Source organism: Mastomys coucha, unplaced genomic scaffold (assembly GCF_008632895.1).
Source record: "Mastomys coucha isolate ucsf_1 unplaced genomic scaffold, UCSF_Mcou_1 pScaffold5, whole genome shotgun sequence".
Lineage (NCBI taxonomy): Eukaryota > Metazoa > Chordata > Mammalia > Rodentia > Muridae > Mastomys > Mastomys coucha.
Window position 1 is genome coordinate 49,357,402 of NW_022196911.1, and position 24,104 is coordinate 49,381,505.

The following is a 24,104-nucleotide window of genomic DNA, read 5'->3' on the forward strand; positions in this document are numbered from 1 at the left end:
TTTTTTAAGTTTCTCGGCAGCCTGCATGGGCCTAAGGCTGCACTAGGAAGAGCAGGCTGGCACCAGGGGGCAGCAGAACCCAGCCATCTTGTTCCCCTGCTGATTCTCTGGGGTTTGTGATTCTAAGAGCTCCTTAGGTTGACCTTCTTGAAACTGAACTTGGCTCAGCTACAGATGTGATAGAATTCAGGGCTGTCCTGTACACGAGGTGGTAAGGAGAAGGTCTGTCTTGTTTGCAAAAAGAAACAAGTTTTATATAGTAGTAGGTATGTTGTTTATCTAGCCAGCACCAGACACACAGTAGGCGCTTTTAATTTATTGAATGAAAAGAGGGAACAGAGCGTAAACATACCATCTGCACTTCTGTTTCATCTTGCACACACTGTATGTCAGTCACCACGGATCTGATTCCGCAAGCTTCCCCTTCAATCTTCCCACAATGCTGTGTTGCTGTTATCACCACTTACTGCATGAAGCTCTGAGGCCCAGAGGAATTTAAGTAGGTAGCCACTTGTAGAAGCTGAGGGTCAGAATATTTCCCCAGACTTGCAGCCCAGAAGAGAGCCAGGTTTCTAACAAGCAGAAATGAAGTAGAAAAAAGAAAAAAGCATTCTAGGCCAGAGGGTCCTGATGAGGAAAGATTAGCAACAGAAGTAAGTGTCTGAAGTAAAAGCTAAGTGCCTGCAATCCCAGCACTTGGGATGCAAACACTGCAGAGCAAGTTCCAAGTCAACCTGGGGTATGCAATATTGTCTCTTAAGAAACAAACTGGAGTGAGTGCTGGCTGCTCTACCCAGTATAGCTGAGAGGAATCTCCAGTCAGTGGCCTCACCTTGCAGGGATAAATTCTGGTTGGTCCCTGATATTGTCAGGGCTGGGATGTTCAGGAGCTCCAGAAGTGAGGGAGAAATATGGATGGATGGATGGATGGATGGATGGATGGGTGGATGGGCGGGTGGGTGGGTGGGTGGGTGGATGGGTGGATGGGTGGATGGGTAGGATGGGTAGATATCCCACAACTTCAGGATAGATGGTTTGTAGAAGGGAGATTTCTCAGAGGGCTCTTGCTTTCTTGAAACTCCAAGATCTCGTCTCTCTATGGACAGGCAGTTCTAGGTACATTGCCTAACACAGCTGAGAAGAAGATCCAGTCAAATTCCTGCCTTTGCGGATGGCCTGGTATGATAGTCCCAGACCCTTACCTTGACCTAGCCATAGTTTTCACTCACCATCCACTAGATCTCAGGATCTGGCCTGGAGGCTGTCCTTAGGATGCCTGGGTATGGATTCCTGCCACTCACTCACCTTTCAGGTGTAGACATAGCCAACTATTCTCCTGACTCATGGCAGGCTTGGGGTCTGTGAGAAGTGAGAATAGGTAACACATGTTGCAACAGAAATTCTGAGCTGAACTCTCATATCTATTCTGAGATCTAATCAATAATCTGAGACCCTGAGTTGTTTCATTCCAAATAGACCCACTGTAGTGGTGAGTTTTTACTACACCTATTTGGGTTCCTGTGGATCACATGTGCGTGCGCACCCGCCCGGGAGCCATCTTTGTTTCCTAGAATGAAAGACACACACACGCACACACACACACATTAGCTTATTTTTAAAATGCCTTGGCTATCTCAAAGGGTAGGCACTTCTAAACCTTCTCCTGCTACCCCAGGCCCAATTGAGGAAGTGGCCAGTGGCCACCTACCCAAATTCTCACGTGGCTTGTTGGCTCTTCTGTAGCTTTCCTCTTCCATCTCCCACCACATCCTGGAGATTCTTCCCCATTCCTCTCTGCATCCTAGCCTGCACAACTCTAAGTGTCCCACCCCCTGTCCAGCCATTGACCGTTGGCATCTACCAAAAACCAACTGGGAACAAGGACATTCAGCATTTGGACACACATGTTCCCAATTGAATCAAAGCATTAGAACCAATCTCCAACAACCCACCTGACCCTATCCATCTGCCCTCCCCAGAAATGTCCTTCGTCCCCCAACCCTGGGTAGAGAAAATCTGTGAAAGGTCAGGAGTGGCTAGCTCTGGCTTGTGCTCTGTCCTGTCAAGCTTACATTCCAAGCTGGCTGCCTGTTGAGGCTTTAGATCGATAACAATCAGAATCTCAGCTTCCAGACCCTGGGAGAAGCAAATCCAGATTGGGACCCTTTGGAGCCAGGAACCAACCAAGTGATTAGTGGCCACCAGTGGGAGGGGAGACGGGGAGAAAAAAAAAGCAACCCTTGGTTGAATCGGCAAACCTCACTAACTGGCTCACAGCACTCTGTCTCACCTATGGAGCTGGAAGGAGTAATCAGGACTGGGCCTATTATCAGCCCTGTTTCTTCCACTACATTGAAGTGTTGGGACTTTGACACACACCCCCCCAAACCCCTGAGGGATCTACCTACCCACCTGTTCCTGCCTTAGCTCTAGCTGCAGACCAGTGTGAACACTGACAGTAGGTCCTGAGGAATGAGAAGAAAGGCCGGTCAACATTGAGGTCAACCAGAAACTGGACAGGAAGATCAGTCCGAGGCTATATGGCAGGACAGTCAGAGCTGAGACAGAGAGAGAGCAGCAGGTAGGATGTGAGCCAGCCAGTGAGATCAGATAAGGAAGTACTTAGAAGCCAGACAGGATATTCTCAGCCAAAGGAAGGAACATACTTATCACCATGGAAATAGGGGTGTCAGGTAGGAACCATCCAGGCTGTCAGGGACCATCATGGCTTCAGAAGTAGCAGCCCCTTTGTTCTGTTTCCAGAACTGGGGTCTCATGAAGCCATCTAGACACTAGTACCCTGCTTAGCAGGCAGAGAATTTCAGTGGTGAAATTCAGTTGATAGGATGAGGTTTTCTGGGGTAAACCTTCACCTCACCCCCAGTCAGCTGTCACTCTGCCATCTTTTAAGCCTGGCCATGTCTGGGTACATAGCCTTCCCTTTGCCAGCAGATTAGCTGGGGATTCGGGTGTATGTGTTCCTGGTCTCCTTGCTGCAGGCTGGACAGCGGATAGGATTTCACTTGTGAAATTCCTGTTTTCTGGGCCCACAGTGTCCTCTCTCCTCCTCTTCCTCTGCCTCTTGATTCTCCTCCCTGGGTAGGTTCTCTGAAGTTTCAAGGAGACACATCTGGCATCTTAATATCGTAAATATCCTGGGTGGTCCCACCCCAAAGTAGGAGATCCATGTAACACCTTTCACTCTTGTGTGGCTCCAGAAGGAGCTGTTAAGGCCATGCCCTGGCTGTGCTCTCACACTAAATGATGCCGGCTGCATCACTGATTCTTAAGAGCAGCATCCCGAGCCTCACATGGGTGCTTGTGGGATCCAGGATTTATTCTGTGGTTGAAGGACAGGTCTTGGTGACACTGGGGTGTCAGAGGTGAGGGACAGAGACACAGCAAGCCACCATCACTCTCAGCAGCATTAGAGTTCCCCCTAGACCTTTTAAGAACCTCCAAACCACTGGGCAGTGGTGGTGCACACCTTTAATCCCAGCACTCAGGAGGCAGAGGCAGGCAGATTTCTGAGTTCGAGGCCAGCCTGGTCTACAGAGTGAGTTCCAGGACAGTCAGGGCTATACAGAGAAACTGAGAAACCTTGCCTTGAAAAAACAAAAAACAAACAAACAAACAAACAAAAAACCTCCAAATCAGGACTCTTGGCTTCAGTGTGGAAAATAATTCTGGGATTAGGCAGTTAGGCAGTTTGAGTTATAATAAAGATACCTTAACTTAGGCAAAAGCCAGACGGTTCAGAGGAAGAGGTGTGCTCAGAAAGTGAGACATACTCAGAACCTCAGGTTCAAACTTCTCAAAAAAGTCACAGTGCCTTGTCTGCACTATCTGCATATGCCATTGCTCCCAAGTAATAACTCAACAGGTTGTTAAACCATTCACCTGTTCCCATCTTTCTGAGTTAGATAGCTCGGAGATGCCTTGAATGAAGTTATACTGATCAGATGAAATCAGGGGTCCCTGGGGGTGCACAAGGGCCTTGGTATGCCTCCTTTCCATATATAAGGTTTTCTGGTGAGATGAGTAGAACTTTTACAGCTTTACAGCTAGGAAAAGAAAGAGGAAAGGCCATAAGCAGTTGCCGGTTGTGTGGGGATTCTTGCTTGTGGTGTTGTTTGCTAGTGTGGAGCTCCGACTGTATTTCAGAGTCAGGAGGTCCAGACCTGTTCTCACATCTCCCCGGATTGATTTCCCTGCCTTTCTACCCTGCCTCTGGAGAAGCCACAAAAGCACCTGGTGGAGAAGAGAGTGGCCTGTGACCTTAAGGTCTTCTCTGTGATGACACTGCAAGTTCTTCTTGTTTCTAGCCTGGTTTCCTTCCCTCTGCCTCTCCCTTGGCATTCACAGTAAACACCACAAGAGTTATCAGGGTCTCCTTATACAAAACCCAAACGAACACACTTGTCTCCTTTATCTCAGCCATCCATGTTGCTGCTTTTGAAAAGGGACAAGATCAGCAGAACTGCAAGAGGGGCGCTCCTATTTGTTGCCCTAACCCTGACATCCCACCCCTTGTGCTTTCCTCAGTGACCACAGAGGCTTCTGGGGCCCTCTCCAAAGATGCCGGGCTCTTCTCTTTGGATGAGAAGTCAGAATTCAGGGATGTGTACCCTCAGTAGGTCAGCGTCAACAGCCTCCAATAGGATTCCCTGGACCGGCTGGGGCCCTCATTTCTCCTTGGTCTGAAAGGGATTTTTGTTTTCTGGTGAGAACAGCCCCAGCCTGACCTGGCTGCAGGAGCCAGCAGCAGGAGTGCAAACCCTTTCATGTGACAGGCCCAGAGTGGAGTGACAGCAGCAGGCCCTCCCCTGCAGCCTGGGAGGCAGGGCGGCCATTTGCATATTTCCCCATTCATCCTGCCCTTGAAAAGGAGGCCTGAGTTCTTAGTCCCTGGCCCAGCCAAGGGCCCAGAACTTGAGCCCTAAATTAACCCTGTGGGCCAGAGGCTGAGGCTACAAGTGCTAGCTAGCCACCCCTGACCTCCAGAGTGCTGGTGCAGAAGACAGCAGACTTCTGTTTATCAGCATTGCCTTCAGCAGCACTGGAAGAAAGAAAATCCCCTTTTATTTCTTCCAGTGGCGGCTAGAAAGTGTAGTAACTTTTCTTTGTCAGAAAATGTACCTTGAACCAAAGATAAGACTGATTAATTCATTGCTTAATGAGAAAGGTGTACACACACACACACACAAACACACACACACACACACACACACACACACACACAGACCTTACCTGGAATTGTGGGTAAAGGAGCCCTATGGTTTCCAGGCTATAACAGCTGCACTCCTGGCTAAGATACAGCCTGCCTGGGACACTTTTGTATCTCTAGGCCTCAGGGTACCTACAGGCCATGCCTTAGAAGACATGAGGCACATCGTGCCAGCTGTAATCTCTTACCTTTTGTGACTTATTGTCCTCCCGTTGGCCTCAGCTTATAGCTCTGGTCCTTGTTACAGCCAGGCTCCTGCCTCCTTCCCTATACTGAGGGATCTTGGCAGGTACCAACACCTTACAGGCTTTTCCTGGAACTTACCAACCCATTGTGCCACCCTGCCCCAGCTTAGCTGTCCTTCAGGTCCCTATCCTTGCTCTCCTTCCATTTTTTTTCTGAGCAAGTATCCCCCAAGAAAATAGCAGTGTTCTTAAATGATAGTCAGGCAAGCAGGGCACCAGTTAGTCTCCCCCTCCCACCTTAGCAGTCCCAAGTGTGTCTTGCCTGAACCCTTTCCACCTCGAGGAACATGGTGCTAGCAGGAGGAAGCTATCCACGCCCCCTGTATCTTGGCCATCTGCCAGGAGAGCAGATGTTTCCTTCACTGAGCTCGAACTTGCAGCATTTGTGACAATGTCCTCAGTCTAGGCTAGCAATGAAATGGACTCCAAACCCTGAGGCCAAGGCAATCCGACCATGGACTTGTTTGAAAGGGAAAGGATCTTAATGTGCCTAGGACTTGCCTTCCTGCACAATGAGGCCTGGCCTCTGTCCGTGTGGTGAGCAGGACTCTAGCTAGTCTCCCTGGAGTTCTGCCTATTGTCCCAGAGTGCAGCGTGGCAGGAGAAACAATGGAAACCCTTAGTCCATTACAGCCATCATTTCTAGTCATTCTGCCTGGTAGATATCTCCAAAGGGGCAGCTGCCATTACTGCTGTTATCCCTCTGGTCTGTGATTTCTCTGTGCCTGACTTATGGTAAGAGCAAGGCTTTTATCTCAAGTGCTGGTGAAAAAGATACTGTGTTTCTGTTTGTTACTCTGACCTCAAGGCTCCTTCTGTTTCTGAGTCTCTGGAAGTGCAGTCTGAGCCTGCCTTGCTGGGCTGCTCATCTCACGTGTGTGGCCATGGTCTCCAGCAGGGGTTTGGGGTGAGCAGAAAACTTTGAGAGGTTGCTTGTCTTGAGGATGGCCTCACGGTGAAGGCAGACGCTGGAGGCATGGTCACTGTGAGTATGGGGGTAGCCAGGGAAGTAGCTAGCTGCAGTAACCCTCACTCAGGGCCTTTCTGCATGTAAAGAGCTTCAGCCACCCTTGAGAGAGAGCTATAACCAGTCTCCCCAAAGAGTTCCAGAGTGAGCTATTGGTAACTCAGCAACCCTATCTCACAAGGGATACACACAAAGCCTCTCCTGGCACTGCCTGAGTTGGGAAGGCCCTTCGCTCAGTCATCTGTGGCTCCATACATCTAATTAAAGTCTAAGAAGAAAGTGGAGTGCAAGCCCCTCAGACATATAGACCTGAGCTTGGACCCTCATGCAGAGGAGACCACTGCTAGGCCTAGCGGGGTTTGCCACACGGCTGTGCGGGTTAGGATAAGTAAAGCAGGAGCTTTTCTTACCCTGACAACTGAGTCACACTTCCTGGAACAGAACTTCCCCCCTAGCTCCATGCCCCTGGCACTCTGCAGTTTTCACTCCCACACACTTACCCAGGGATCTCTGGTTGCCCCTTAAGTGTCCCAGGTGTTTGTCCTCCTGAGAGATGTCTGGGGGAAAGTGGAGGAGGGGTGGCAAGATGGGGCTCAGTGGGTAAAGACACTTGCTGCCTAGTCTACCGAACTGAGTTTGATCCCAGGAACCCTTATGGTAGAAGGAGGAAATTGACTCCTACAAGTTGTTCTCTGAGCATGTATGCCATGGTACTCTTGTATCTGTACACATACACACACACACACACACACACACACACACACACACACATATAGTGGGCAAATATAATTTTAAAAAGTAAAATAGAGGACCCACCAAAGAAGTAAAATCCAGCAGATTGGAAGATGCTGAAGCCAAGTTCCCTGGACTCCAATTGATGTCTCAGAAGTTGTGGTGTGTGTGTATGTGTGTGTGTGTGGAGAGAGAGAGAGAGAGAGAGAGAGAGAGAGAGAGAGAGAGAGAGAGGAGGCTTTGTCTTCTGAGAAGCCATAGCCAACTCCCCTCCCAGATGAAAGACAATGTGGGGTCAGGGAGGGTAGAAGGGCATGTGTTGAGGCCCTGGCAGGCTGGCAGAGTAAGGGTTAAGGTCTGGTTGCTTGGCTTTGAGCTGGCTTGAGCCAGTACCGCCCAGTGTGCAGATGAAGGGGGGGCCAGTGGGGGCCTTGAGGGGCCAACAGCTCCTCACAGAGCTGCTCTGTGCCTTGGTCCTGCAAGACCTGTTCCCACAGCCACCGGGGAGCCACCATCCCTACAGTTAGCTAGCGCCTCTCCTATCCCCCATCTTCTCAGAGCAGCTGTTGCCATCAGCTGTCTCCAGGGGCAGGGCCTTCGCAACTTTTGTCCTTTGATCAAGATGTGGTAACCTCTTTCCCTGGGCTCCACAGGCCCTAGAAAGGGAGGCTGGTTCTAGCAGGATCCGCTCCACCACCTCCTCAGTGCCCGGAGCCTGCTGGAAAGGTAGGATGGTGAATGTATCGCCTTTTGCAGGTTGTCTTTGAGCCCCTTTGGCTGGCAAACACATGCAGTAACTGATTCAGCTAGCTGCTCTCCACTAAAGTGCTTCCTTTACTGTGTGCCTGGCATCTACTCCCTGCCCGTGATCTTATTTGAGAAGAGGCCCAGAGGGGTTCAGTGACTTGCCCAAGACCACGTAGCTCTCAAGAGTCTAAATCAAGATTCGGAGGCTGTTCGGCCCAGCACTGGACTCCACCTCTGGCTGTTTCCCTAACGTGCTTACTAGAGTGCTACACCCTGGGGCCTGGTGAGGCTGCAGCTTGAGCTCTCCAATGGGGGGTGGGATGGTTCCTTGATGATCTGATGGCTTGGTTCATGTTGTCCACCATTACTGCAGGCTGCCGAGGTTTGCAGAGGCCCAGGACCCTACTAGACCAGGCCTTACAGATGTTCAGAGTAGCCAGGGTGATGCTAAGGAAACCCAAGAGAAGATTCAGAGGAATATGGGCATCCTTGGTGCCAACACGCTGAGTCTGGACATTGGTTCCTAAGGCAGTAGGGAACCAGATGAGGTCTTTGGGCAGTGGCATGACAGAGTCACTCCTGTGTCACAGGAAATTAACTTTGGTGCAAACATAAGGACAGGTTAGGGGAAAGAGAACATGAAGAGGCTAGCTTGGAGATCTGGGCCACACTGAGTAGTGGCTGGTCGAAGGTCTGGGGGTGGGGGAATGGTCAGGTCTGAGAGCTTTACAGGGGCAGTCATTCCGTGCCGAAGTCGAAAGGTAGCCTAGGAAGGTGTGGAGTACTGGGGTGGGAAGTTGTGTCAGCAGAGGGGTCCCTCAAAGCTGGCTCACCGTCTCCCAGGGCCGTTTCTATAGGGTTTGTGCTTGGTACTATGAACCCTCCACTTTATCACCTTGGAGTCAATGTACATCCTACCGTAGCTCCCTTTGTTCTGTTCTCTCCCACCCTTGTTGATAAGGGGCATGGCTCGGGCCATCCACCCTCCAGGGTGAGCTGGTGGACAGAAGTGTCAGGTGACGGGCCTGAGCTCCTACTCGATAGTCCAACGGGGTCCTTGCTGAGGGGAAAAGCCCGGAAAGGGGGGGGGAGCTAGTTTCTGCTGAGCACTGGGTCCTCCCTGCCAGGTGAATAGTTAGAAACATCCGCAGCAGCTCACTTGGCAACAGGAGCATCGGCTAGTCCCTGGGGTATCATCTGTATACCCCCACCCGCCATGGGTGCCGCAACCAGAAAAGCCTCCTGGGGCATGGAAAGAGGCAGCTGGGCTCAGACCTCAGGGAGACACCCCAGGTAACAAGAGGTCAGAGGAGGCCTAGATAACCAGAGACCAGACTCCCAGAGCTAGTCTCTGCTCTCCCCTCCCACATGCCAAGGGTTTGGTGGTGGACACTGGCTCTGAATACAGTGTCCTCAGAGGACCTGGACTCACAGCTCTGCCCCGAAGTGGCTCCCAGGTCTGAAGAGAAATTCAGAAAAAAAAAAAAGCAAGCACTTCTGACTGTCTAAGGAGGTAAAGCTAGTAAGACAGGACCCTCTGGTTGCCAAGGAGGCTTGCACGCCAGACTCGGGCCAAAGGCGCTATGGCCACTGTAGACAACTCCTTCAGCAGACAGCCACCTGAGAAGCAGTGGGATGTCCTTCATCTAATGCCCTTCATTGGCCCAGGTGGGAGGAGACTTATGATGTATGCAAAGCAAAGAGCACATGACTGATCCCTCTGGCCGATCCCCATGTCCAGACTCCCCATCTCTGCACATTGCTACCACCTCCCCGGACCTGGGTCCTTTTGACCAGGCGAGAGAGCTGTTTTTTTCTCTTCCTGTGTGTCCAACATGATTGTAAAGGAGAGGAAAACTGTGGAAATGGGTGTGTGCTGGCAGGGGTCGAGTGGCCACAGGAAACAAGGGAATGCATTCCATGCCCCTCACTTGCTAACACAGTCGGCTCCAGTTCCTTCCCGCAGTGACTACAGAAGCTGTTGGGAGGACTAAGCAGTGTGGTGTCTAGGACAGGTTTTTCTAGGAATCAGGAAGTTCAACCAAGTGCCACTTTTCCTGATCCTCGGAGACTAACCTCACGGTCTTGCCACGGGGACCTCTGTACAGGATTTCAGGGGCTCAAAGGCTTTATTACCTGAAGAGAATGCTCAGTTCCCCCTGAGTTCCCGGCACTCTCCAGCTTTTGCCTGTTGGCTTCTCTCTGCCTAGGACTCCCTCTTCTCACCCTTCAGCCTCGACAACTGTGTCACTTCCTGCCAGAAGCCTGCTCAGCCCTGTCATAGCTGAGTCAGGCACCTCCTCTGCCACCTTGTGTCTCTGATCACAGCATAGACCATACTGTACAACACTGCCCACTCCCTCATGTCTACCCTGCAGCTCTGAGTTGGTGAGAACAGAAACCACGTGGAGGCTGCCAGATACATGGGTGGGAGGGTGGATGGGTGACCGAGCCATCCCTCTTCCTCGGATGCCAAGCTTGCACTGCAGCTTGAGGTCTGTCTGTGAGCAACTGCCAAGGACTAGGGATTGGTGATCTCAAGATATTCTTTCAGCCTCTTTCACATGGTTTTAAACCATCCAGAGGAGTCCTTGGGGCTGGATAGGGGCCCGCTGAGTCAGTCCATCTCACTAAAGGAAAACACCCTCAGCTCAGAGCCCACCCAAAAAGCTGGTAGAAGCATCAAGATTTCCCACTAGGTAGTGAGCGAGTCACTCATCTGGTAGGTCTGGCTGGAACTCGGTCTCCCCATCTACATTTTAGTTAAGGGGATGTCCTGAGAAGAGAAGGCCACCTGACCGCCACCTGCCCAGAGCCCTCCCTCCACAGAGAGGTTCTCCTTGGTGGAGTTACTTGGTCCATAGCTGCAACTCTGCTTTGTTGATGAGAATCTTAGTTTAGTCAGTTGACCTGCAGAGAGAGAAAGAGAGAGCTGTGGGACGTTTGTCCTTGTCACTGGTCTCGCTTAAGCAGACTGCTTTCTAGAAGGAGCTGGAGAGATGGCTCTGCAGAGACCCAGACTCAATTCTTAGCACCGACACAGCTCACAACTGTCCTTGCTCTAGTTTCGGGGGATCTGACGCTCTACTCTGACCTTTACCAGGCATGCATGTGGCACATAGACATACATGCAAGCAAAATATACACATTTAAACAACAAAAAAAGACTGTTGGTTAAATCAGGTCTCAAGCACCACAGATCAGGAATGATGCCTTTGCCAGACTACGGACCCACGTTCACAAATCTCTAGGAACACTCACACCTGGAGGTTAGTGAGGGTGATGGTGGCGCACACCTTTAATCCCAGCACTTGGGAGGCAGAGGCAGGCGGATTTCTGAGTTCGAGGCCACCCTGGTCTACAGAGTGAGTTCCAGGACAGCCAGGGCTACACAGAGAAACCCTGTCTCGAAACACCCCCTCACCCCCAAAAAAATTGTATCCCTAGAACTCAGAAAGCCTAGTGTGAATCCCATGGAAGCACAGGTCTGGGTCAAACTGTCTCTGTCCAGTGTTTGGACCACCTGGGCCAGTCCTGCCTCTACTCTTTCCAGGGCTGAGCAGCCTCCCCCATCTAACAAATGCATCTTGTAATTATGTCTCTAGTTCTGTGACTGACTATGCCATACACGGTGGTGCTGTGCCCATTTCAAAGATGGGGACATGGAGGTTCAGAGAGGATAGGCTATGCTTAACCGTGTGTAGTTTATAAATAGAGACTTGAACCAAAGAGCCTTCTTCCCTCTGCCTATGATGATTTTGCACAGTTGACCTCATGCCATGTGATAATGTTATAGGTTAGCTCAACTACTATTTATTGGAGGAATAAATAGTCAGAGGTCAAGCAATTGTTTAGCTCCTGTCCTAAATTCACCACTGCTGGCATTTATTTTTGTTTCTTGAGTAGGAAAACCATACCTACCACTTCCATGATGTCAAGGGGCCATGGAGAGGCAGCCTGCAGGCAGAGTGGGGCAGTCCAGAGCTTGCCCTGCAACCACCGGAATGGCAGATCTATGCGTATCCCAGGAGCTTCTAGCTCCAGGTCATACCTGGTAGTGACACTAAGGGGCCCCAGTGTGAGTTCCAACATCTGACACCTGACCAATTCCTCTGCAACCTCTCAGTCCTGAGCAAGATGCAGAACCCAGAGCCTAGCGAGCCATACCTGCTCTGCCAATGTGTCATCACCTAGCAGCTAACAGAAGGACATAGATCTCCGGAGGATGCCCTGATCACCCCCAGGGCATCTTCCATGTCTCCCTGCATTCTCTGAACCGCAGTGGGTAGGAGTGTGCCCTGGCCACCCCCTGTACGTCAAAGGAAGTGCTGGTACCACTAGACCCGTCCGTCACTATAGTCCTTCCTCTTAACCTTGTTTATTTTCCTCTTCCCATCAGTTTAGTGCCTAGACACATCCCTCTGCTCCATTAACTATATCTGGTCCAGACTGGGCCAGCTATGCCTGTTGGTACCCCATGTGTGGTAGTGTCACAGTGGTCATCACCTTCAAGTCGCAAAGCCTTGAGCTATATCTATCTGAGCTAGTTCAGAATCAAAGCCTGGCTTTGAGCTCAGAGGTGGATCTGGTACAGCCTGCATCCCTCCACCCGACTCATCCTGGACACAATGATGGGTGCTTCTGCGATCTGTTTATCTTCTCTGTATCCCAGGAGCAAACATCATCAAAGATCTGTGACCAGGGCCGCAAAGGATCCAGAGGCCTGAGAGACTCTATGCCCAGAACTGCCAGTGCATACTGGCCCCTGGAAGATGTGGAATCAGCTGTCAGCCATGGCCCGGGGCACGGGAATATGGTTCTCAGGAAAACTGATGCCAGGTTGTCGGGTTGAGAGCACTGAGGGCTCTAGTCTCTCACCAGAGAAAAGCAGCTCCAGGTGTCCAGCTTCTGGGCTGCACTGTGTTACACTAGGAGACTGCAGGTCTGACCCCTCCCCTATCGATCCCCCCACGGCCTGTCTGCCTGGTCTCCTCTCTCACCTATCTCTTATCTCCTACAGAGATTGCCCTCTCACTTCTGGAGAAGATGCAGACCCAGGAGATCCTGAGAATCCTGCGGCTGCCCGAGCTCTCAGACTTGGGTCAGTTTTTCCGCAGCCTCTCAGCTACCACCCTCGTGAGTATGGGTGCACTGGCTGCCATCCTTGCCTACTGGCTCACTCACCGGCCAAAGGCCTTGCAACCACCGTGCAACCTCCTGAAGCAGTCGGAGGAAGTGGAGGTGAGCAGGGCAGGATCTGTCCCATCATGCGAAGTAGCTCCAGAAGGTAGAAGCCAAACCTGTAGTTTGTTTGACCCCCAAGTAACCCAAAAAATCCTGGAGTTCCCTGGTAACCAGCCAACAGGCTCTGCAGCAGCCTTGGGCGAGGTTGCCAGCAAGATGGTCCTCCCACCTCGACCAAGGACTGACCACAGGCAAAGCCCAACCTTGACCACCAGGCAGGCTAAGCAGGTCCTCTGGGCCTGCAGGGTCTTGGCTGACAGGGAACAGAGCTGAGCTCATCCCAGGGCCCTTTCCTCTCACAGTGGCTGGCTCAGAGGGAGGTTAGCAGTAACCAGGAAGATGCACTGGCTGGCCAGCAAGAAACTAGTGAGATTTGAATCTCCATGGAACTTAAGGACTTTGGCCTTTGTTCAAGATGTATTTATTTGTATGTGCATTGGTGTTTTCCCTGCATGCGTGTCTGTGGGAGGGTACCAGATCTCTTGAAACTGGAATTACAGATAGTCGTGAGCTGTCATATGGGTTCTGAATTGAACCCCAGTCCTCTGAAAGAGTAACTAGTTTTTGTTGCTGTTGTTTTGGTTTTGTTTGTTTGTTTTGGCTTGTTTGGTTTTTAATTCTGCCTGTGTTCTAAACTTTGCTGTGCGATTTCCATGGATAGTGCGTTCACATGGATCATAAGAAAACAAAGGCCTCATTCCGAAAAACTTCTACCTCCTGCAGCTGGGCTTTTGGTTCTGTTCCAGCCAGAAGCAAAGAGATAGCCTCATCTCCTAACCATTTTCTGGTTGGTTGGTTATTTTTTTTTTCTAGATAGGGTCCCATGTAACCAAGGCTGGCGTCAAACCCCTGATCCTCCTGCCTCTGGGTCCCTGGTCCTAGGATTTCAGGTGCATATCACCACACTCTGCTTCCCAGCTCTTAGTGAGGTCATACTACACATAATTACGCACTTCATTTTGTTCTGGATCATACATCTTGGTGACCCCTCAGCCTGGCAATGTTTTGCCAGCTGGGAAGGGCACAGAGAGAACAGAGATCTGGACTGCCAGGCTGTCTCCCTAGGAGTGATACATGCGAAGGCCCAGGTGGGCTTGAAAGTGTGTGGTGTTTGGAAGCACTAGCTTGTGTTTGGTGCTGGGCAGTTGGAGAGGGGCCAGAAAAGCCCAGTGGTGTGGGGCTTGAGAACAGAGAAGAGAAATTCTGGGCTGTAGGCCCGAAAGCACCTCCCTGAGCTCTGTTTTGTAAAGTACTTGAGTACTCAAAGGAGCGCCAAGCAGTTGGTAGGATGGAGCACAGAAACCACTAAGAGTAGTTGGACTTTGGTTCAGCGAATAGTTGCAACTCACCCGGACACACCTGAGGGAAGACCCTTTGTCCCTGTCCTGCAGAAAGATCCACCCTTTCAGGGAAGACTTCTCTGTGGCTGTCCTTCAGGAACACGAGTGTCTGTGTGAACTAGGCAAAGGTGACATGGGCAAGAAATGAGGTGAGGGTGGCAAGCACTCTTTGACTCCTTAGGACACACATAATTCAGACCATTTCACTTCCCCCAGCTTAAAGTCCTCCCCTTCCCTCCGCCCAAAGCCCAACCATTGCTCCCGGGTCTGTGGCCCTCTCCAGGTGGCTCTCACCTCACCTCGTGTTTATCTAGAGCACCGCAGATTGCCCACAGTTCCCCCACCACTCTGTGCTCCTCTACCACAAATGTGTGCTTGCTACTACATGCTGTCCATTCTGCCTGGCCAATCCCTGTGCCTCCCTCAAACTCTAACCAGGGACCGCCGCCCAAAACACACACACAAGCCCTGCCCCCTCCCATCCCTGGCACACAGTCTAGTGCAATGCCATATCTGCTGCCCAGGTATGAAGCAGGTCTGAAAACATGTCCCCCTAACTTCCCATGTGAGTCTCTTGGGCAGAACTGGCCGATCAGAACTTTCCACTTGAAACGGTTGAGAGCTGCCTGTGGTTTTGCATTTGGTTTTGCATTTGGCTGCTTGTTCTGTGGTGCTAATTTTTCTTTAGACTCAATGTTCCAAGAGCTAGCCGGCTCCCGGCCATCCCAGGACAACCCAAATAGCACTGAGAGAGCAGGCAGGGCCATGGTAGAAGAGCTCTGGGCTTGGGGACCCTGGGGAAGAAGAAGGCACAGATGCCCAACTTCTGTCTCTGGCACCGTCATAGAGGGCCTTCATTTCATGCTTCTCTGGATCTGCATTGCCGAGGGCTCAGGGTCTTGCTGGCCAGTCTGTTCTCCCCCTACCACACACTCTTAGTCTTCAGTTCCTTGGAGCGTACCTTAAAGCATGGTCATCGGCAAATCCATGTTAGCATGTCAATGATGGGTACCAATCTTCTTTGCTCAAATCTATACATAGCTGTCCTAGGGGCATAGCAATAGAAGGCCAGGCACAGGGTACCTTGGCAGGCTGATCCTGATTCTAAGTGTTAACAGACTCCCACTCTATTCTAGAGCTATGTCTCAAGAGTTCCTAGAACATGTGGGCATTATGTGTTTGCTGATCTGGTATGAAAAAGCTGTGTGCTTGTCAACTGCAGATGTGTGTGAGACAGGGTTAAACTGGGCCCGTGTGCAGTAACTAATTATGTTGAGTGTGGGCACAAACAAACTGGATGTGAATACTCTGGTGTGAACAGGCCATGAATGTGAGAACTTCCAAGCCTCAATTATGTGAATCAAGAGTGCATCCAAGATGTGTACACTCCAGGACCCACTCCTGATGTTCCTGCCTGCCTCAACCAACTTCTCTAGTGTGTTTGTTTTCTAGGACAGTGGTGGAGCCCGGCGATCTGTGATTGGGGGTTGCACTCAGTTGCTTACCCACTACTATGATGATGCCCGGACCATGTACCAGGTGTTCTGCCGTGGGCTTAGCATCGCAGGTAAGGAGAGGTATATGGAAAACTGTATCAGGCACTGAGCAGATCTCCAGCATGGGGCGAGGGACACAGCGGTGCCCAGGTCAGCAGAGAGTCCCTGGTCTTTCCACCAGTAAGAGAAGCAGGTGACTTACACGGCTTAGGGTTCACTTCAACTTTGCTTCAATGGTTCACACTGAGTGCCTGTATCAGGCCTTGTACTCTCCATACCCTCCACGGGCAGCCCCTAGGGAGCCTAGAACTGTCATATCACACTGTCAACTATGGTTTGGAACCTGCACCCCTGAGATGCCTCAATAGTCCCAGAGAGAAAGGGAGGCAGTCACCGAGGGCCATCCTGCTACTTGCTCCTACTGCCCACTGCCACCAAGTAAAAGTGCCCTGTTAGATCTCCCATAGGGACTGCCATGTAAGTCATAGTGGGAACTAGGTACCATGCTATATTCACTCCTGGCCTCCCTGGTCCCCAGGGAGAAGCTGTTCTTGCATTCTTATGACCTTTTTGTGGGCCACAGCAGGTGAGACACACTGCTGGAGGGAAGTTTCCTGGAGCCAGAGGCACCCATGGCCCATTATTTCCACCCTGTGCTTGGTGGACAGGGGCAGGAGGCCAGTCCTCCCTGACACAAGGCCCACTTATCTCTCTGCAGGGAACGGGCCCTGTCTAGGCTTCCGGAAGCCAGAGCAACCTTACCAGTGGCTGTCCTACCAAGAGGTGAGTGAGGTCACAGACCCTGTCCAGCCCCGTCCAACCCGTTGGGTTGGGGGAGGCTCAGGAGTACCTAGCTGGGTTGCAGGGGTCTCATTTCTTGAAGTTCAAGGTAAAAAAAATTAATATTTTTACCTTGAAAAGTGTTGTATGTTTTTATATGACATAATATGAAAAATAGAACAATATGAATTCAGTGTCTGGTTTATCTGCATAGTAACAGTCATTTCAGATATTATCCATGGTAAAAAAAAAAATTCTCAAACGTGGTTAAAAAAAGTAGAAAGCCATAAAAGTAAAATAGAACAGATTGAAATATACAAATACCCATACAATTTTAAAGTATTCGTTATTCAAAGTCTTTAGAGACATGTATTACACTGGGAAATGTTCACATTTGAAGCCTGATGTACAATGTCTACAAGGTCCTTGGTTTTTGTTTTTCATCCTTATACTTGCTTTTAAGCTCTTTGTCAGTATCATGATGTATATAATGTGTCTGAATTGCTTTTGCTTCTCATCCCGCTGAACTCCTTCCTGGCAAATCCCCCCAACACACACACACACACACACACACACACACACACACACCACACACTTTCCTGTCTGTTTGGCTTTTGTGGCCCACTGAGTTTCAGTGGGGTTGCTTACATGGGAATAGGTAAAGGCTTAGTTACAGGAACATGAGCATCTTATCAGTGACTACACCACTGAAGAATATGACCACCCCCACCCCACCCCAGCTATTGAACGTGGACATCTCCCAGGGTATAGGTGGGGGGCTTCATGAACTCCCTACACACATACATCTGTGATGGAATGTTGACAAACAAGAGCAGGTCACGTTTTATTTTTTCTGGCCTTCCCACTGAACCCCTCTGCCTCAGGCTCAAGGGGCTTCCTGTGTGCCTGGATGGGAAGCCCAGAGGAGAAAAGACTGGATAATACCTGCTCAAGCCTTCTCCTTTCTCTACCCTGACCCATCTGTGTGCAGGTGGCCAAAAGAGCTGAATTTCTGGGGTCAGGACTTCTCCAGCATGACTGTAAAGTGGGCACAGAGCAGTTCATTGGTGTTTTTGCACAAAATCGGCCGGAGGTGAGCATCTATCTGACTGCTTTCTGAGGTACCAGTGGAATAGGGATTGGGAGTCTTGTTTCTGCTCTTCGTAGGGCCTTGGGACTGACAAAAAGTGAGATCTAGGGCCATAGTGTTACCAACTGCATGCCCAGCTCTTCCCTGCAGCAGGAATGGATGTCCTATCCAAGCCCCATCCACATTGCACCTGGAGCTGCAGAGGAGGAAAAGTCATGATGAAGGGGCCCATGCAGGGCCAGGGAATGGATCTGGACTGTTTGTCCATGAAATCCAGGGGTTATACACTAGTGTAGCAAGCATCATCTAGGGTTCTTTGGGTTAGCCTTGGCCCACACCGACTCACTGGATTGACCTTACCTCCTTCCCCTTAACCCCAACTTTGCATTTCTGTAGTGGATCATTGCTGAGCTGGCCTGCTACACATATTCCATGGTGGTGGTACCGCTCTATGACACCCTGGGCCCAGGGTCTATCAGCTACATCATCAATACTGGTGAGCCCCAGCTCCATCCTCTCCTGAATAAGCAGGCAGCCCTCATTCCCCAGCCTCTTGGGTCCCACGGATGGTTGGGCATTCATAAGAGGAATCTTATTTCTGCTCTCAGAAAATACTGAGATGTTAGCCAGACACAGTGGGACATGTCTGAGATCCCAGCCCTTGGAGAGTTGAAGGAGGAGGATCAGAAGTTCAAAGCCATCCTCCATAGCACAGCCAGCTGGAGACCAGACTCTACCTCACAATTTGAAAACAGCAAACCGAATCACTTATATGATGGCCTCTGACTTGGCCTCCTGAGTCTGAACTGTCTTTATTCAGGCCTCACCTAAAGCCTTCTTCCATGGGTCTAGGATGCCGAGAGAGAGCCTTTCTCTCTGTTTTCTAAAAGGCTATGGCCATGTAAGGTTCCTGCAGCTTGGCATTATTTCTTGCTGTGGCAGTAAATATCCCAGGCAGACCTAAGCTAATGGGGCTGCTTCAGGATGCTCCCTGTCCTTTGCCCTCGTCTCCTTCCAATGCTCATGGTGCACACCATGCATGACACTCATAGCCTGCCTCACACATCTATTTACACTCCAGCTGGTCTAGTGGCCTGTCGTGGCCTGTTCAGTCTGCACCTTCTCAGCCTGCCTTTCCCCGTTGGTCCCCGCAGCGGACATCTCCACCGTAATCGTGGACAAACCCCACAAGGCTACACTTCTGCTGGACCACGTGGAGAGGAAGGAGACTCCGGGCCTCAAGCTCATCATCCTCATGGAGCCGTTTGAGGATGACCTGAGAGAGAGGGGAAAGAAGTGCGGGGTGGACATCAAGTCCATGCAGGCTATAGAGGTGAGAATCTGCATGGAGGAGTTCCAGCCGTGGGCTGCCAGCTCACAGCTGCTAGCTGCCTACCCCACTCATGCCTGAGGGGGGCTCTTCTGGGCCCTTCAGATTCATTGGTGACAAGGCAAGGCAGGCATTGCAAGAGGGACCAACAGATGGATGATGACACTAGCCTGGGAGGCACTCACATGGCTTCTTGAGCTTCCTCACTTGCAGAAGGTGTAAACTTACGTGTACCACAGGACTGACGATCCAGGAACCTGGGAAGGTTCTTTTTAATAGGATCCAGACCCTTACAGCAGCCGACAAAATTAATTTTTCTGTACACGACCACCCCAAGAGGCATCAGATTGGCGGCAGTATGTGGACTATTAGAGCAGCGTAAGGCATCCCGACCTCCTGAGCCCCAGACTTGCTCAGAACAGTTGGCCTCTACTATGAGGCCAAGCCCTCCAGTTGCCTCTCTCTCTGTGTCCTTCACTGCATCCATGACCCTATGCAATTGTAACACTTTGTAACATTAGCTACACCTGCACTGGCAGCTCTTCTCCCTGCCTCCCTACTGCCCCCCCCATCACTGACTGTTGTCATCTAGAGCCCAAGTCATTCATCCATTCTTTTGTGTATGTTTCCCAACATGTCTCAAACCAAGTGGTGTCTGTATAGCACTAGCTACACCTTGAGCACCAGACTCCCTGTCTATAGCTTATGGGATGGGCCTGTGGGCTCCTCCTCTTACCAGGAGCCTCAGGCTAGAATAAGTCTGAGGAGGGACCACCCACGTGGCATTTGTCACCACAGCCCATGTCTCGTGAGAGACCCTAAACTCTGGGCTTGGTGTAAGAGCCAAGCCCACTGTGGTGAGTGATTTTGATTTTTTTTTTTTTTAATTTATGGTAACCTTTGAGTTTTTTTAAGACAATATTTTCTTTTTTATTCAGGACTGTGGCCAAGAGAATCATCATGCCCCCGTGGTAAGCTAAACTCCCAACAGGCATTGTCGAGCAAGCTAGTGAGTAAGAATGGTCCTGTCTGAGCCCCTCACTGCACATGGCTGGGGAGACAGGCCAACAAGTGCCTCTATATTAATAAGCACATCTTGTAGGCAGCCTAGGAGAGCCTGCCCAACTGCCCAACATTGCTGTGGGCTGGGAGCCCAGGGAAGGACTGAGGACAGGAGAGAGACACAAGGACATCCAGGCCTGGCCACCCTCAGTTCTCTTGTAACATTGTTATGGGGAGGTCTTTTTTTTTGTTTTAATTTTTCTCTCTCTAATGTGAACCATACAGAGCATGAGACAGACAGAAACATCTAAGAACTAGAAATGAACCTCATGGCCCAGGGGCACACACATACACACACACACACACACACACACACACACACACACACACACACACACACACATTCATGTTTGTATGTGTGCAGGCATTTATGCAAGTGTATATGAGTGAGCACAGAGGTCCAACATCAGCTTCAACTCTGCCTCCCAGTACTGAGGTTGCATGCATGAACACCACTCTGGGTTTTTCTTGATCAATTTTCATTCTTTGAACTTTTCTGGATGTCAACCCATGCAGTCCCATCCCAGATCAGGTCACAGTGATGGTCTCTGCCTTTTGGACTGGCCATTGAAAGGAGGAGTTCAAGTTTCTCACAAGGCCTCTGGCTTCGAGGCCCCCTCTTGCTGGGTCCCACCCTACTCCCTCACCACCCCTGGTGAGCTTTCTCACTTCCAAGCCAGAGCAGGCCAGAGCTCTGCTTCCTAGATCCTTCCATGAGTACCCTGTGTATTTTTACATCTCTCCCACCCCTGACTCAGCCTCAGAGAATGGCTGCATGGTTCTTCCACATGCCCTGCGTCCAGCGCTACAGTGTCTGTGAACAGACAAGTCCCCTCCCAGGAGCTTCCTTTGTCCAGATAAATCTTGTGGGTTTTTGCACATCACTTTACATGCCACCTCTTTATGAAGATGTTCTCTGTGTCCACACGGACTAGGTGGGCTCCTCCTACTGACCTAGGACCATGGGCCCAGTGCTGCAGCTAGGGCCTGATGCAGAGCTTGGGATGCTGTAAACAGCTCAACAGCAAGCCATGCCTACTAGAAAGGAAGGATCTTTGGTTTCTGCAGCCCAACCCCATGTCGAACTCTGCTCAGGCTGGAGGAGGGGAGATGGGACCAGGTATGAGGTTTGTAGGACAGGCATGTATGTATCCATGTACATGCTTCTTTCCTCTTTCCCAGACAATCACCTGCCCATCTTTCCAACTGTAGTACACACAAGTGTGTAACATGCCCAACACATCACTATCACGCACGCACAGGACAGGGTGGTAGAGGATCCCACCAGCTCTCCCCAACATACGTCTCTTCTCGCTCCCACAGCCCCCACGGCCCGATGACCTTTCCATTGTGTGCTTCACAAGTGGTACAACAGGTAAGCTGAGGCCCGGATGCCGCTCTTCCTGGCTGCCTGGCAGGAGACTTCAGGTGTCTCTTGTGCCCTCTGTGGAGTGGAGTCAGCATGATCCTGTTCAGCTACTGCTGTTGGCTCCCTTCCGCTTCCGCCATTGACCACGGTGGGCAAGGCAGGGCTGGGAAGATGTAGACAGGTGATGAGGGACTCAGCACCTGCTAGACCCAGGACAAAGGAACTTAGGCAGCTAGGTCACAAGCTAGAGAATGGTCTCTGCTTGTGGAGTCATTTCTTTATGGGAAATAGCTCTCTCCTCTCTGTTTTCTGCTCCTTTCTGGCCTTTGTGTCAGAGACCAGGAAGAAATTATGGGCTTACTGTCCCCAAGTCCTCACCTGGAAGGAAGAAGTTAAAGGTGCCAAATGAGATGTGGGGTGAGATGTGTAAGGACAGCAGCCTTGGGCAAGCTCACCAGGAAGAAGGCATGAGTACAAATGACTGCTTGGTGCTGACCAAGGAGAAGATCAACAAGAATAATCTAGAAGCACTTCCTGGAGAAGGTCTGGGTATAGCAGTTTTCAGTTCACAGACCCCCCATCCCCACTTTCACTTTGCTGCTCCCCTCAGCACAGTCTGTGAGGCTAGCAGGCTTGACAGAAAACCAGCTCCACAAGGAGGCCCTGGGACCAGCCTCCTGCTCTTTTGAACTGCCCTCCAGGTGTTCTTGTCACTTCTGCCTTGTTCATCAGATGGCTTAGAAAATGCCTTCATTACTTTTGTATTGTTGTGATAAAACTCCATGACCAAGTCAACTTATGAAGGGCTTATCTAGGTTTGCAGTTCCAGAGACCTGGAGTCTGTGGTTGTGGAGACAATAAGACAATGGGTGGCCCAGACCTCGAAATGCAAGCAAGAAGCAAAGAGAACAAACTAGCAAGGGCCTGAGTCTTTACAGTCCCAAAGCCTGTCCCCAGTGATGTAGTGGCCTTCCTCCAGCAACGGCAGACCTCCTAAACTGCCCACATGGTACCACCAGCTGATGACTAAGTACTAAAATGCCCAAGACTATAGGAGACATTCTTGTTCAAATCATCACTTGCTTCACCCTGAATGGACAAGAAGTTCCCAGCATTCACTTCCAGACCAAGAACTGGCCAGCTTGATGATAGTCCTCAGTGGAAAGTGATTTGGGATTCCCCAGCTTTTTACAGGAACAGTGCACACAGCATTTGATAGCCCCCTGACTAGACACAAAGGCTGGGTTATGCAAGTCAGTAGGTCCTGAGGGGTGGGCCTTTATCAAATAGCAGATGGGAATGATTCTGACCACTGACTCAAGTGAGTTTCAGGATGTTTTTCAACTGTATTTTATTAAATCCTTTCAGAAAAGTTATACAGTCTCCACTCTCCAGAGCCAGCCCAGAATTTTACAAGTGTCCTTTAGGCTTGTATTGCTTTTAAAATAGCACTTTCTGAAGTCTTTTTGGTGTTGAGTTTCACAGCATGATTTTTTTAGTGACATGGCTTTGGGGAACAAGTCACTGCTGTGGCTTTTAGCTTTGGATCTCCATGCCCTCCAAGAGTAAGTAGCTTCAGGTTTTTAGTGGCTCACTTGGTCAGTGATGCTGCCCTTTTATCTGGGGAAATACTTCATGCTGTTGAAATATGCTGTTGACCAGCAGGAAGGGACACCTGTCAATATCCAGTGCCTTTCCAACTGAGGATTCACATCAGAAGCCACTTTGTCCTTACCTAGCTGGGCAGAGGGGCAGCATTCACAGGTCTGGAAAACTGGTTGGAACTTAGTTGCTCTATACCTTCTGCTTTGAAGCCATGGCCAGTGCCTGGTGGGTCTGAGATAGCGAGTAGACCTTTGGCTTGAAGCCATCCCACTGGACCACATGCCACATGCTCAGACTTCCTTGGATTTAGGCTAAGCCTGTGTTGTGCCTCTTACATTCATCCTCTTGTCAGCATGTCATCCAGTCTTGTCCTCGATTTCACAGCACAGCCACATGCTTTCTTTGCATGCCGAGAGTCTGGCTGTGAGCCTTGATGAAAGCTATGCTGTCCTTCTAGTGGGGAAATGTAGGAAATATGACCTGACACTGATATTTGGCAGGAATTTCCAGTGAGAGTTTCTTCTACCCTGTGGGAGGAACGTCCTAGAATCAGTCAGTGCTTTGGAGGCCCTGGTCAGGCCAGAAGAGAGCAGAATCTGTCAGGTCTGTGTGGAGTCAGGTTGTACCCAGTTACTGAAAAACACCTGCTGGTGCTCTAGGGGGCACCTCTCGCTTAGAGCAGCCTCAGAGTCACGTGACCTTTCTTCAGCCTCAGTTTCCAGGAGATATTAAGTGAATACACTCTGTGGAAAGAGGGTTAGCTTCTCAGTGGGAGCCAATCTTGTATCGCTGAGATTTTTGACCTTGGTGGCAGTGTCTCACTGTCTGTACCAGGCACAAAGACAACTGTAGGGAGATTTGCACTTTGGT

General features: G+C 50.5%; 1 protein-coding gene across 4 annotated transcripts in view; it reads left to right on the forward strand.

The window, feature by feature from the left end:
* The window catches only part of Acsl6 (acyl-CoA synthetase long chain family member 6), a 60,552-nt gene that overhangs the window by 3,843 nt on the left and 32,605 nt on the right, over positions 1-24,104 (forward strand). For all 4 annotated transcript variants that reach the window (XM_031351065.1, XM_031351066.1, XM_031351063.1 and 1 more), the window contains exons 2-9: positions 12,939-13,159; positions 15,955-16,069; positions 16,717-16,781; positions 17,770-17,871; positions 18,265-18,364; positions 19,023-19,201; positions 20,137-20,169; positions 21,584-21,635. In XM_031351065.1, the coding sequence (XP_031206925.1) occupies positions 12,965-13,159; positions 15,955-16,069; positions 16,717-16,781; positions 17,770-17,871; positions 18,265-18,364; positions 19,023-19,201; positions 20,137-20,169; positions 21,584-21,635 (841 nt within the window). In that variant the 5' untranslated portion in view covers positions 12,939-12,964. The remainder of the gene's footprint in view (positions 1-12,938; positions 13,160-15,954; positions 16,070-16,716; positions 16,782-17,769; positions 17,872-18,264; positions 18,365-19,022; positions 19,202-20,136; positions 20,170-21,583; positions 21,636-24,104) is intronic.